At 42.4% G+C, this 14,853-nt stretch overlaps 1 protein-coding gene across 1 annotated transcript in view; it reads right to left on the reverse strand.

The window, feature by feature from the left end:
* Positions 1-14,853, reverse strand: part of LOC126212780 (uncharacterized) — a 227,114-nt gene that overhangs the window by 68,603 nt on the left and 143,658 nt on the right. The window contains exons 7-8 of the mRNA XM_049940184.1: positions 12,983-13,281; positions 11,477-12,008 (exon numbers count right to left, since the gene is read on the reverse strand). Coding sequence (XP_049796141.1) covers positions 11,477-12,008; positions 12,983-13,281 — 831 coding nt within the window. The remainder of the gene's footprint in view (positions 1-11,476; positions 12,009-12,982; positions 13,282-14,853) is intronic.

Consider the following 14,853-nt stretch of genomic DNA (forward strand, 5'->3'; position numbering starts at 1 on the left):
TGGCTTGTGATGGTCTCACATATTCTTATTTTAGCCTACCTAGATAGTAACTTCAATCTTATGATGATATGCATAGCTCCTAGACACCTTCACCCAGCTCAAATTCTTGTTACTATCTCTTGTTCTGTGAGGTTTTGCTGGCCGATGTTACTCAACATGTAAAGGTGTCGTATATTCCCAGCAAATGAAATCAAATGGAGAAGAGGTGAGCTTCCACATATAGGACAAAAAAAGTTCAACACGTGTGCACATTTAGTTCTATTTTGTGATTTGATCTGTGTTTTGGTTCCGCTTGTAGCAATTTGATACCAGCTTCTCTCAAATTTGAGAACGTCGATCATCGAAATTCTCCTCACTGCCACCCGAGTTGCTCCAGAGCGTGATGAAGGCTGCCGGGCACTCTATTGCGAATAGCAGAGTAACCGTGTAGATGTAGATGTAGATATAGATGTGGATTTAGATTTAGATGAAGGCAACACAGATGCTCGTGATCTCACGAAACAGTCAAATCAGGAATTGATCTCCAAATCTCTGTCACACAAAAGCCTCCCAGCAGCCTGGATTACAGTACTACTTAACAACTCGCAGGTCAGACCGAGGCGTGACAAGTTAAACATTGAAATACATCTTTAAAACTCTAGAATTAAAAATAAGAAGTGTGGTCAATGTCTTTGTTCTTAATACAGAAGCTCCCATCTGTGCATTTATGATACCGCCTCTTCTGACAGGTTCTTTCATGTGATATACCTTGATGATGCCCAAGGGTTGGAGGAGGGAGGAGGAAGGGGGGAGAGGGTGAAATGAGCTAACTGCTAATAAAACTACATATTTATCTGAAATAAAAATATTCTGAGGCAAGAAAATACTTTTTTTTTTTTCCAAGAAATTTAATGCAGCTGCATACCCACACAGTCAAAAAAATGAAGAACAATCAGCAAAAAATGAGAACTAGCGAAGTTTCATATCAAGTACTATGACAATACAGCGACAAAAATTGTTTTATGTTCTTCGCTTTTTGGTATCTCAAAACTTTCGCAGTTACCAACATCTGTGGCCAAGTGTACTTTCTCCCTATCTGCAGATGTCGAAAGCCAAAATGTACACTACAGTAAACCAAAGATTAACTGACAAACATTTGAACATCTGTTCACTCTACTTCACAAAGAAAACACTTCACTTCACACTATTGGTTTTGATCTATTATGGGCATCATCTCATGTAATGTTATGTTGTAATCACCGAGTGAGTCACCAAAAACATAAACAGAACTTTTCACAAAATACACCAAGCAAATTAGCATGCACTAAAGTGAGAGGAGTTTGAGAGACAGGCTGAGGACTTTAAGGGTACAGCTACGGCATCTATTAAACAAGTTACACCAACTGTAATCTCGAATCCCACAATTTGTTAACATCGGAAGTCGATAGTGATCAGTCTGTCATTTTACAAGTTCTCACATTAAGCTGTGTCAGTGCGTCGTGCACAAATGATGCTCGACCGTAGCGTATCGGAAGTGGTGGGTTGAGGTCGTAACACAATGTCCGTCAACTAGAAGAATGACGAGGAGATCCTGACAACTTAGAACATCCACAAACTATATCAAGTAGTAACTGGAAAACACGGAAAAACACACTTTTTACATCGCTCTACTTACTAATTATTTATTTTTGTGACACGCGTTTCAGGATGATGTGCATAATGGCACTGTTTACATCTCTACAATTATGCACAACAACATCTTTAGTAGTTATGTTAGTGATAGGCAATAAGTTAATAATCGAAAAGAGAGGCCGCAAAAATAAATAACTCATGAATTGAGAGGGGAAAAAAGTGAGCCTTCCACATAATCGTGGGTTGCACAGTATCAACTGGGGAACAAACAAAACTTATCACTGAAAGTACTTGCTGCTGCTTCCAAGTCTCGTACGTTCTGTCATTTAACTCTGGCAGTCGTTTTCAAGAGCTCAGATCGAGCACATCTGCACACTGTATGTGCTTCTGTGAAACCAACTGAATATCTGAGTTATACCAAATCAGAAGTGTTGATTTTAAAACAAATTTTAAATATTTATACTATAAACTAATGCTGATGTCAGTTGCCAGCATATACAAGATGTGAAGGTTCAACGCATACCATACCGAAAAAGAACAAGTTCCTATCCCACAGATACCAAATAATGTCGATACCAGCAGAATGGCGAGGCGGATAATATTTCGTTAAGAGCAATCAGCAGCACCAATTCCCACAGGACTCGGCCAAAATATATGTGTGAGAAGCCAGTGACATTTAGCTGCACAGCTCAAATTTTATGTAAGAGCTAATTAGACTGGGAATTATTGGAAATTTACCAACAACTTCAAAAAAGACATGCAAACCATTTTGTTCAGTGGACATATTAAATTTTTAGACGCACAGACTGCTAGGAGACTACTGTAAGAAAGAAAGTAAAATGAAATAAATTCAGACTATTGTACAAAAGAAACTGGCATACTACAGTAAAACAGGGAATTCGGAACTGAAAACACAGTACAGCGACAACAAAATGCAGCCCGGTGCCTGTCTCGCAAGGCCCCTGAAGCGTGCCCAAACAAAACTAAGTGCGCAGCAGCAAAATTCCACCTCAACTGCACATCCTTTACTGTACCACAGCAGATTTCAAACCTACGAGTCTGCTCGGTATCTTAAGGTAGTATACACATGAAAAAAAAAAAAAAAAAAAGATGAAATAGGGTCAAAACGATATCCAACTATCTGGAACCAATACATTCATATTTGGTTTACAATGAAAGACTGATTACTTAAAATCAGTTGATTATGGGAAATACAGTGAAACAACCTCACATACAAAAAACTACAGACAGAGTACTGCTCACATTAGCAAATGTCGCGATGCATTTCACAATGAACGCACGGTGCGAAATTAAGCCCAAGGATCTTTAATAAAAAACAGTCGTAAAACCTATATATTTCAGTATTAAAAGCATTGTTATCCATTGGGAAAGGTAAAAATCAATCAGAAAGTATTCATATGCCTGCAGGCTATAATTCTTCCCAATGTAGTGTAGATGCATAAACATACTGTTTACTAGAACTGCTTGTAATTTTTCATAGTGCAGATCCTTTCAATGTATTCTCTATAGCTGAAAGGCTTATAGTATTGCATATTTCTCGAGTTATGTTACTGCATGTTATTTTAAATGAAGTATGCCAATGTTATTTTTGTATACTGGATATTGTAACGATCTTATTTCTGTAACACTTTGCCCGTGTCCTTTCTTGTCATCATCATAGTCATCATTGTCGTCACCACCACCACCCATTAATCCTCTCCGGTTGCCCAAGTGTGGGTGTGAGAGAAGTTTCCACATTTTGCACTTCTTCCCCACTGACTTTGTGGCATTCCCTCTCCCTTCCAGACCAGCTGCACTCAAGTGAACCACAGTTTCGTTGCCTCATCTCCAGTCTCTTGTCTTCTTGTTCCTTTTTCAGACATTTTCTCATTGTTCTTTGTCTGTCCATCCTGTTTGCTTGTAGAAACTGTTCTTGTTTCATATAGTGGTTGTTTACTTGTTTCTTGATACATCTTTTCATTCCTCCACCTCTCTCTCTCTCTCTCTATCTCTCTCTCATGGTCACCCATCTGAGTGTTAGCCCAGCCCGACTGCACGTAACTTCAGGGATTGGACGGGAACTTGTTACCAATGCGGCAAGGTCGTTGGTACAAATGACAAAAATAAAATGTAAACGAGAAGAACAAAATATTGCACAAAATTCGATAAACACGCCTTACGTATTACAAAAATGGAAACAAAGCAACTGCTGCATTCCTGTGTTTCCCTATTTGTATTGAGTAAGGTGTATTTGTTCGATTTTCGAAGTACAAAGTGTACTGTTGTTCTCATTTACATTTTATTTTTGTCATTGCAGTTGTATTTATGACTCGTGTTCCAATTACAATGTACGGCTACCAGATGATGGTACTACAATAAAAGAACCCAAAGCTGTACTGCATTACAGAGTTTGCGACACATATTGCCACTGTTCACAACTGCCTAAAGAAAGTAATCAGCAGTAACATGAGGAAAAATATTCTAGTAAACACGGGTCTGCAAACGAGCCATTCGCGGAATAAGATTAAATATGCACTGCTGAGCCATCGTAGCCATCACTGAATTCAGTACGAAATATTGCTGTAGTAGAAATGTACTTGAAATATCGAGCATTCCATCCAGTCATTCACAAGGATGCAGTTGAAGCACTTGAGCAACAAATTGTATAGTCTTGTCCAGATTTCAAAAGCAAAGTGTACATTATTCACACTGATACAGTTGAGGAACCGGAGCAGCAAACTGTATACTCTTGTCCGAGTTTACGAGATGACCCAGCAAGCATATGAAGGAATTTGCATCTCACTGTAGACAAATGTGGAGTATTGCAACATGAAGATGACAAATAGAACACTCAGGTGTGAGTGTATAGTAAATTGTAAAGGCCTTCTTAAGTAAGGCCTCGAGAGAGTCGAGCCCAGCTACACGGGAACTCTATCAAAAGCTTAACATTTCAACTACATTTGTACTAAGGTAATGGTTCGACAAGAAGACAGGGCCAGTCTTTAAACACGTGCAATTATCGTGCTAATGGCTCATTTGCAGATCCGCATTTGCTTGAACATTTTTGTCTATTATTGAATTCTTCTGAAGTTTCGGTTTTTACTGTTAATTACGATTACAAACTGCACAGTTGTCGGTAAAATAAATTGCACTATAACGGATTTCCTCGTTTCGTCGGGAGATTCGGCAGTGAAAGTGAGCTCTCCAGACACCCCACAAAAGACTCGTCAGTCGGAAATCGGTTGCGGTACAACTAGAGAGGTGCAGTCGAGGCAGGTTTTTACGTCAGCAGCGGCGACCGACCCACAGCGGTGTGGGAAATGCGAACGAGTGCTCGGCAACCGGAAGCAGTGCGACAAGCAGACAGAGGCTCCGAGCTGTCGACAACAGCCGTGCAGCAGTCACCGTGGGTACGGGGCTCTGGCTGCGGCTCGTGGCCGAGCTGCCGCCGGCGGACGACAGGCGCGCCGTCGCTGCGCCGCCGCCCCCCGGAGAGCTCGACTGCGCCGCCGCCGCGCCCTCTCCGCCGGGCCGCGGCAGCTCCGCGCCCGGGTGCGCCACCCGCACGTGGCGCGTCAGGTTTGGCGCGGTGGAGAACGTCTTGGCACAGGCGGCGCACGTGTTGGCGGGCACCGCCGGCGGGATCCTCGGGACCTGTGCGCAACATTCTCTTACACCACCGTGCCCGGCGCTGACACCTTCGAGCGGGCCGGGCCGGGTCGGGTCGGCACGTCCCTGTAACGGTACAGCAATATTCGCCTCGAGGAGTTTCTCTCTGTGCAGCTCACTACACGTGTCTGTGCTTGCTCGGGAAACAAATAGGTATCGGGAAGTCCTCTTTGAGCAAAACCCAGTTCCTCATTTTTCTCTGTACACATTTTGGTGACGTTACAGCACTGTCAGCAGGCTTTCGTTTATTCTACCGTAAAACGTAAGTAAATGTACGCAAAATGTAGATTGGTAGTTGCTACTGCAGTCATCGGATTCAGAAAACTGTCTCAACAAAAGCGTACACAATATCAGCACAGTCTGCTGTCACTGTTACAGACTGTTTTGCACGACACTGCTCGTGTAATCTGTCCATGGCAAGTGATAAGGACTGTTTACATTACTACACATATTGAGAATTGAAAAATTAGGCCTAAATGAAAACTACTAACATTTTCTCCCTTTATGCTTCTTTACTATTATTTGATTGCTAGTACTTCTGCCAAACAGCTACATTAATTAATCTGATTGGGTTAGTGTTAAAAAACTAACATAAGTACATCTATTTTGATGCGATACAAAAAATGTCAATTTGAAAGTGGCTTCATAGCAAAAATCACAGTAATGAAAGCAAAATAAGGGATTTTTTCCATCGCACATCAACTAGTGTAACAATTTTGTAATTTAGGTGTGTTAACTATATTTTACGGTGTGCATTGATCTGTTGAGTCCATTTTATGCACAACATTCTGATTATTAACCCAGCTGCGTTGTCCCAAAGCCGGAAGCTGTGTCGTGTGTATTTGCTGCCCAGACTCTCACCAAACTGTGAAGTAATGTCGTAGTCGCACCACTATTTACTCCCGTGTTGTCCTCCCTGGGACCGCAATGCCCCATTTTTCAGGGCCCACACTGATACTCTGCCAAATGCACATTCTCTTGACATTTTCCAGTTCCGGTAGATGTGAATGCTGGCAAAATCTTAATAAACCGAGTGCCAGACCCTGAGCCTCATTTAAATTGTAGTCTCTGTCCTGAGAAAACGAGTAATCACATCTAAACTATAGGTTTTTCACGTCTGTTCTAAATTTTTGCAAATCTCTAAAAATGTGCCTCCCGCACATAAAATGAAACTTTTATTCATCTTTAATTTGAATATTTTTGAAATAACATACAGTAATTATTACTTTAATTGAAAAGTAGGTACATTCTTAGCACCAACACATCATCTTAGCACAAACATGAAAAACATAAGTAAACATAATTAACATAGCAATCTTTAGTTTGACAGAAGCAGCAACAGATAAACAGCAGTAATTACACGAAGACTTCAGCAAATAAGTTTCCACATCATCACACACTAAGCCCATTGCCCAAGAGTGGCGCCGGCCGCAGTGGTCTAGCGGTTCTAGGCGCGCAGTCCGGAACCGCGCGACTGCTACGGTCGCAGGTTCGAATCCTGCCTTGGGCATGGATGTGTGTGATGTCCTTAGGTTAGTTAGGTTTAAGTAGTTCTAAGTTCTAGGGGACTGACGACCACAGATGTTAAGTCCCATAGTGCTCAGAACCATTTGAACCCAAGAGTGGCACATTGCCAGAATAGAGTGCACATTCCACAACACAGTTCTACTGTGGTACGGGTAACGGGTGCATCACAATGTGCGGAATGTACTCCGATGTACGCGAGACGGTACAACTGTTGCGGGCAAAATATTTGAGCTGTGCACAAGACTCACTGTGAAATTTTGGTGGTATTTGAACCAAATGCAATGTTGCATCCAACAGTAGTGAAATAGTGTCAACAATTTGACCGAGGAACACAGATGTGGGATGATGCTGACTGGAAAATCCAGATCTCCTAACATTCAGTTTCCATACTTTCAGCAATCTGTAATAGTGTCTGGGCAGAAATAGATTCTCGCACAACAGGAACATTCACACGGCAGTTCTCGAACGGCTGTAAGACCGAGGAAAAGGTTTCTATCGTCGAGGAACTGAACATTTAGTACAACATTCTGTTCACTGTTTACAAAGACTTGGTGACTAAGTTGAAAAATAACATCACATATCTGTGTCAGTCTGAGGTGCAGTGCAGCATTTGATAAAAATTACTTTACCTGCCATAATAAAGTGCAATTTTCTGTTTGACACCCATTCAGCAGGTCAATGTTTTGAAATCTTCCTTTCCTCACAGATTCTGCAGACAAGCTTCTAATTTTCAACATATTTCTATACTATCACATCTCAAACGGTTCAATTCTGTCCTCCTCCCATATACCCACAGTCCTCAATTTACTTCTGAAGAATTACATGAACGGTGTGTAAAAGTATGGCAATTTTTAAAAAGGTCCCCGTGTACTGTACAAGACAATCAGCAATGTGAACAGTAAAATTCACATTTTACTGTTAAGGTTTCAGAGTGGGAGTGCAAGCCAGTAAGACTTCCGGCTCTTACCTGGGACAGTAGTAGTGGCTCAAACCAGCATCTAATGATCCAGACATACGGCTTTCCTAAGTTGCTCAAACTGAATGCCAGGACGGCCCCTTTGGAAAGGACACAGGTGATTTTCTTTCCCATACTTCCTCAACGTGGGCTCGTTTCCCACTTTCAGTTATTGGCCTCATCGTCAATGCGACAAACTACCTTTATCAAATCCTTTCCTTTTGCTTCTTCAAAAAAGGTGTCCATAATCCCCATCTACATACATTTTCATACAACATTAGTTACGTTTAACAGAGAAGTTAAGACAAATTCCAGAATAATGATATACTATTGCCAACACATGTAAAGCTCTGTTTAGCTCAGATGGATTCCTTGAAATACAGCTACGGAGTGCGTGTGAGAGAGAGAGAGAGAGAGAGAGAGAGAGAGAGAGAGAGAGGTGCTTGTGTGAGAGTATTGTTGTCTATGTCTGATGAGGACTCAGTCCAATAGCTGAATGATATCTAGCAGTTGTTTTCATTGTATGTGTGTCTGCCGTTAGACACCTCCATGTGGTGAGTAGCATCTAACCTTTCATACTGTTGTTATTCCGTCCATGATTTCCCACAGAAATAAACAAAATGTTCTTCCCAATCACAATTTATACAGAGAAGATTGTGATGACAGACATACAGATAGTATCGTCTCCTGTGCCTGCACACTAAAGACAGCCTGTTCCCTCACGCACTCCCTAGCTGGAAGGGGATGTTTGCAGCATATCTCCAAGAACATGCTATTGACCTGTAAAATGGAGGTTGTTCTTACATATCACTCCCTCATGACATAAAACTGGGAGGGACTGTTATTAACTTCAAAAATAAAGACAACGGCTACGTTTTGCCCACTTCCTTCCGGCTCGAGAGTAAAAAAACGTACCGCCTGTTGTGAAAATAATTATTGCACGAATATTATCTACAAACATCACATACGTGATGGTATTACAAATTTTCAGAGGCAAAACCAGCAAATTTCGATAAATGTGTACAGTCTATAGAAAGCAGAGTCAGAGAGTAGACAAAAGCATATAGTCATCAGTCTATTTCACTTAATATCTTTCAAAAACTGTGCTGTTTGTGCCAGTTTGTTGCTCACCTCTGACAGTTCTGAACAAGATTAACGCTGCATGAGAAACGCACCTCACACTGTATCCCTTCAGTTGTCCGCACATCGTGAGGCGCTACACTCTCGAGCACAGAGTCTGGTGGGACATCACAGAAACACGTGCCATACAGACATCATGTTCAAAGTCTAAGGGAAGCAGAACACCACTCACGCCACTGACACTTATCACTGTTATCATTGCTCCATAAATGGTTTCATTTCTGGAATCTTGATGCTACACACCATTATATGTTGAAACTGTAGCTTACACTCCTCTGCAGAGTGAAAATAAAATGGCTGTAATTTCAAAACGTTTTGTTATCCTGCCATAGCATTTATATGACACGTTACAACACAAATTACTTGAGTACAGTGTACCCACTAAAGAGAAAGATTCATTTCAACCTGTGCTCTGAATGAAAATGTTACAGACCCACAGCACTCGTGCCGGATCCCCACGGCACAGGTCAGCTACGGCCACGTCACATGAAGAGTGTACGCTCGAGACAAATCTTATTTATAAAAACTGCAGGAGGGAGACGAGCGACAGAAGTACAGCGTGATTATAGATGTTTAACCAGATTGTCAGTTCCGGTATACACCCTAAATGAAATCAACAACTTGGCTGAAAACTCAGAGCCACACAATTAATCAATCACACTGAGAAAACCTGAGATTTCCTTCTAAGAGGTCACCTTTAGGACATGTCTACGTGAAGAACGAAAATGGAAAAATTTCTAGGTGCCAAATTTCACATTTGTCAGGAGAATAAAAAACGATTTATCCCTGCTGTGTACAAAGGGCGTCCAAACAGTTTTTCACAGTCTCTAATTTTTTTTTTTTAATTTTTTGCAGGAGGAGAATGAAATTTTTTGTCAACATACTTGGAAAATTTAGCTGTAAGTTGGCATATAAAAGTACGTTCTTTTATTTACAGGTGAGCCATAACGGACCGTGAAGTAGATGTCAGGTTATGACAACGGTCGGTGACGGAGTTCCTCTTCGAGACCGGTGATGACAGCCACATCGATTCACAGGAAGTTGCTCCCCGTTTATGGGGAGGACACAGTGGATCGCAGTAGTATCCAGCGGTGATTGCAGAGGTTTCAAGAAGGTGATTTCTCTCTACTAGACAATCAACGGTGTGGTAGACCGTCGACGGCAGTGGGTGATGTGAATAAAGAGATTGTCGGTCAAATCATCCAAAATGACAGACGTGTGACGGCACAACAGCTTCCTGAAATGACTCATTTGTCATCGGGTAGTGTGGTATCACTGGTACAGTCACTAGGGTACAGAAAAATCTGTGCACGTCGGGTACCTAGATAATTGTCAAGAGAAATGGAAATGATGAGGAAGAACGTGAGTGAGGTTCTCACAAAGACCTTTACTGAAGAGTGGAAGCAGTGTTTTGACGGCATCATTACCCAGGATGAAACAACTGAGAGCAAAACCCAACCCGTGGAGTGGCACCATCCGGGTTCCCCTCGGAAGAAGAAACAGAGACTTTCACAAACAGCAGGCTGAAAGGTGATGGCCTCCTCCTCCTGGGATCAGTGTGGTGTCATTTTCATTGACATTTTGGAACCTGGCTCCACAATTATCTGGGACCTTTACTGTTTGTCATCGGACAAGCTACGACACGCCATCGAGACCCACAGACCACAGCTTCAGAGTCAGCTTATCAGACTACACCACAACAATGCCGAACCCCATACAGCCCTTTTATGACGCAGGAGAAAATCAGGAAAATGGGTTGGAAAACCGTTCCTCGCCCTCCCTACAGTCCAGGCTCAGCTCCATCTGATTTTTACCTCTCCGGTCATCTGAAGGCCCACCTGCGCAGTAAAACATTTGATAGTGAGAAAGACCTTATTTCCTCTGTCAAGCAACGGTGTAAGTCAATCCCCAGAATTTTACCAAATTGCATTTAAATCACAGAAAGAATGTTGGGCCAGATGTGTCACAGCTGATGGAGGCTACATTGAGTAGGCTCAATGTATGTTCCAAGTATGTACACAATAAACTTTCATTCTCCCCCTGCAAAAAAAAAAGAAGTTAGAGGCGACTGTGAAAAAATTTTTGAACGCCCTCTGTACAACTGATTTCAATCCAAAAAATTGAGAAGGTATTCCAATACTGTGGAATTATGCTGCTCACTGCATCACCACAGAAAATGAGAGAAACTACACAATAAATAGTTTATTAAGAATGTTCTAAGTGAAAACAAGGACTTTTTTGTTTCAAGTGCCTTTAACACCGAGGCACTGTGTTCTAGTTGTGGCAATATAAGTACAGCAATATAGCAATAAATTTTTAACCACATGAACTGTACGTAACAAAAACCGTTTCTCGTATCTTTAAATTTTGGAGCTTCAGAGGGAACCGCTGCTCAGCACAAAGACTGTACTCCACCTTCTAACACACGTTCAAAACACTTTCTCCACAACTCCACAATCGACACGCTACAAGAGTACCGTGAGCGCGGCGGCACTGAAAACACATTTTGCAGCTGTAGCAACTTCCCTTCAGTTCGTTACACACTCCGAGCGGCCAGAGGGAAAGCAAACTCACCTTGGCAGCAGCCCTGGCCTCCGCTCGGAACGAGCGCGGCCTCCTGCCGTGCTTCTCGACGCCGTGTGCCTCCAACTCGTCTCGCGTCGGGAAGCGCGTGGCACAGGGTGCGCACACGTGGTAGCGGTCCGCGTGCCGCCTCCGGTAGTGCCTCACCAGTGCCGCCAGCTCCTTGAAGACGGTGCCGCCCCCGGCGCAGTACGGGCACTGGTGGGGGCGCGGCTGTCGGGGCCTCGCCTCCTTCTTCGCGGCCGGGGCGGCAGTCCCGTCCGGGGCTTCCGCCGCACCCCCCGTTTTCGTCTCGCCCGCGGCGACTTCTTTACCAGCGGGAACTTCTTTACTTGTCGCGACTTCCTTTCCTGCGACGGGTTCCTTACCCGCGGCGGCACCTTTACTCGCGACAGCTCCTTTACTCGCGTTCGCTTCGGACACGGTGGGCGTAGCTGCTGTCGACAGCTTTTGGCGGACGGCGTTCTCGCGGGCGATGTGCACCCTCCTCTGGTGGCGCCGGCACAGCGGCCCCGTTACGAACCTGGAGGCAGAACACGCAAGTTATTTATCTTATCCGTTAAGGACACCGAATCTGCAAATCGACCGAGACAAACGCATTAACGACTGTCTCGACACCTACAGGTACTTGCTAACACACATCGCTTTTCCAGAACGAAGTGGTGATACGGCATATTCCAGAATATTAACTACTAGTTAGTTGCCGAATGTGATTTTTTAATTTAAAACCTGAGAACACATTCTGATATTATATACGAACAATGATGATAATTTAGCAATGTACCGACAAATCTCCAATTCTTTGAATAATTGGACTCCTAAGTATAAAATGTCATACCTCCTGAACTACGTGTCGCACAGTGATAAAATTTTGCAGGTACATTCAGTAGTATACGTGCAAATTGCCTGCAAAGTAAGTTGTGAACAGAGTTTGTAGTAATGAAGTAAAATGTCATGTTGAAGTTTTACTGCAGGAACAGTACTATGTTTATTTACGTTTTTTGCATTGCATTTATCATTTTGTGGATGGTGTCAGCAAATAAGATTTTCCAAACTGCTTGAAATTACACGTAAAGTTTTTTGGCATCACTAAGTGCTCTCAATTTCAAATACTGGACGACTGTGGTCTCGGTAATACGCATGCCGTGATTTACACTGCCTCGAGACATACGCACAGTTTCTAACTGTAATGCCCGACATTGTGATAAACTTATGAAAACAGATTATACCTCTAAAAGAGTAGATCGTGAAGCATTTTAAAGTTTTAAATTAATTCAGTAATTGTACAAAAATACTGAAAATCAAATTTATGTTGGCTGTTAGTATGCAACCTAGAAATGGGACCATGAACCGGGTTAGACATTTATTAGTAAAGACAATTCATTCGAGGTAACCCGATACACCGTATTTTTAATTGAAAAGTGCCTTCTATAAATTCTGAATTATTTTATGCAACCATATTGCAGCCAGAACTACTGGGAAAGGTGTGCCACTAACCTCTTATCACAATAGAGACACAGAAATCTGGGTACGATCTCCACTTTGGGTTGAATTGCAACGTCCACACCACCGGGGACTGTCGCCGCACTCGACAGATCTCCCTGCGCTTCCGCACCCGTGCACGCTCCATTTGTATCCGGCTTGGGGTTCGTTCCCTTCCCTGCGTCCGTCGGTGGTGCAGCAGTCGGCTGTGGGTGGTCGAGCAGGTGCGGCCGCAAGCCGGTCAGTCTGTCGTCGAACCAGTCGCCACACGTGTGGCAGCGGTACATCCCAGGACACTCCACATTGCCCGGGGCCTGCAACAGATTCACACATCCCAACATTTACCATTCAATAGCAGGTGAAACTTCACTATTTCAACAAATTTCACTGTCCACATTGAAAGCTGTATTAAATAACTGGCCAGTTTTCCTGATATTTCTCTTCTCCAATTTTATATCGAGAGAAAAAGGAATGAAATTTTCTATAGTGGCGGGATTTTACAGACTGGCCCTTTCAGATTTTCTTCAGGATAGCAAAATCAGAGCTCGGACATTAATTTACTAAAACAGGCGACACTATTCATCTTCAGAAAAATGAAAATTACAAGCATCAGAGCACTGTAAAGTATGAAACAATTGTAGCAACTTAGCAAGTTTGTCAGTAGCTCAACACATAGTGTAATCAGATGATTACCGTTAGTCCCTGGTTCGAATCTCTCTAGTAGTGATAACTTTTGTTTTATTTAAATTCCATATTTGTTAACAAATGGGAATGTTAATTTACAAATACTGAAAAACAAAAGAAGAGAGAGGGGGGGGGTCACTGGTCATACAAAAACAAATTAAGGCCAATATTACACTACTATATTTCTTTGACAAAGGAATATGATCAAATATACGTCAAATTCCTTTGATAAAGGTAAGAGAGTGCACACAGCTGTCATTCTCTCAAAACTCCATCCCCCCTCCTCTCCCCTTCCCCAGACCACCAACACACACACACACACACACACACACACACACACACACACAAAACAGGGACAAACCTTAAAATACTGTAGAACAGAATGTGCCCTTTGCTATGCATTTCAAATAGTATACATACGGATAGAAGGATGTCACACATTTGTTCAGAAAGGTGGAAGTGTGACAAACAGCCAAAAAATTCCAACAGCAGATGATACAAGAAGTGCGCAGTACATTTGGAAGCTTTACTGTCAAAATTTTACTAGAAGCTGAGAACCAAAATTACTGGAAAAATGTGCAGTTTTTATTAAAATCGCAATGCACTTTGAGCCCTGCATGTTCATCTTCAGGTGCTCATCACTATTATGATGTAATTGTTTGTGTGAAACAGATGTTAAATGCCAGAAGATAGGACTTTGATGCTAAAAACGCATCATGTAAAAAAAAACAAAAACCACCCAGTTTTTAATGAATGCAGACAATTTTTGTTTCAGAACACTGCCTTGGTAACAGCCGTCCAATAGAATGTAACACAGAGATTCTGGGCTGTACTTACAGGTGTTGGAATAGTGGATAGTAAGGAAGCAGCTGAGATTGAATTAGCAAGTGACCTTACAAATAAAGATGGAGGTTTTTGCTTCAGTTATGCCAAAAATTCCACTCTCTCCCCCTGGTCAGACAACAGAGGGACAGAGTTCAGACTACTTGCTCACCCACTGGTAATTAATTTCACTACCAATGACTTCCTACATAGGTCGTCTTTGCGGTGATGCTAGTGTTTGTTTTGTTTGTATGTCTGAGGGTTTAAATTTCCCTTCTCGCACTCGTATCTCAAAAATGACGGGGTTTTCACGTGTCAAAATACTGGCAGCTGTCGAAGATGTCACGAGCTACATTCCCGTAAGTTGTTTGAACATTTTA

Source organism: Schistocerca nitens, chromosome 11 (assembly GCF_023898315.1).
Source record: "Schistocerca nitens isolate TAMUIC-IGC-003100 chromosome 11, iqSchNite1.1, whole genome shotgun sequence".
In the NCBI taxonomy this organism is placed as follows: domain Eukaryota; kingdom Metazoa; phylum Arthropoda; class Insecta; order Orthoptera; family Acrididae; genus Schistocerca; species Schistocerca nitens.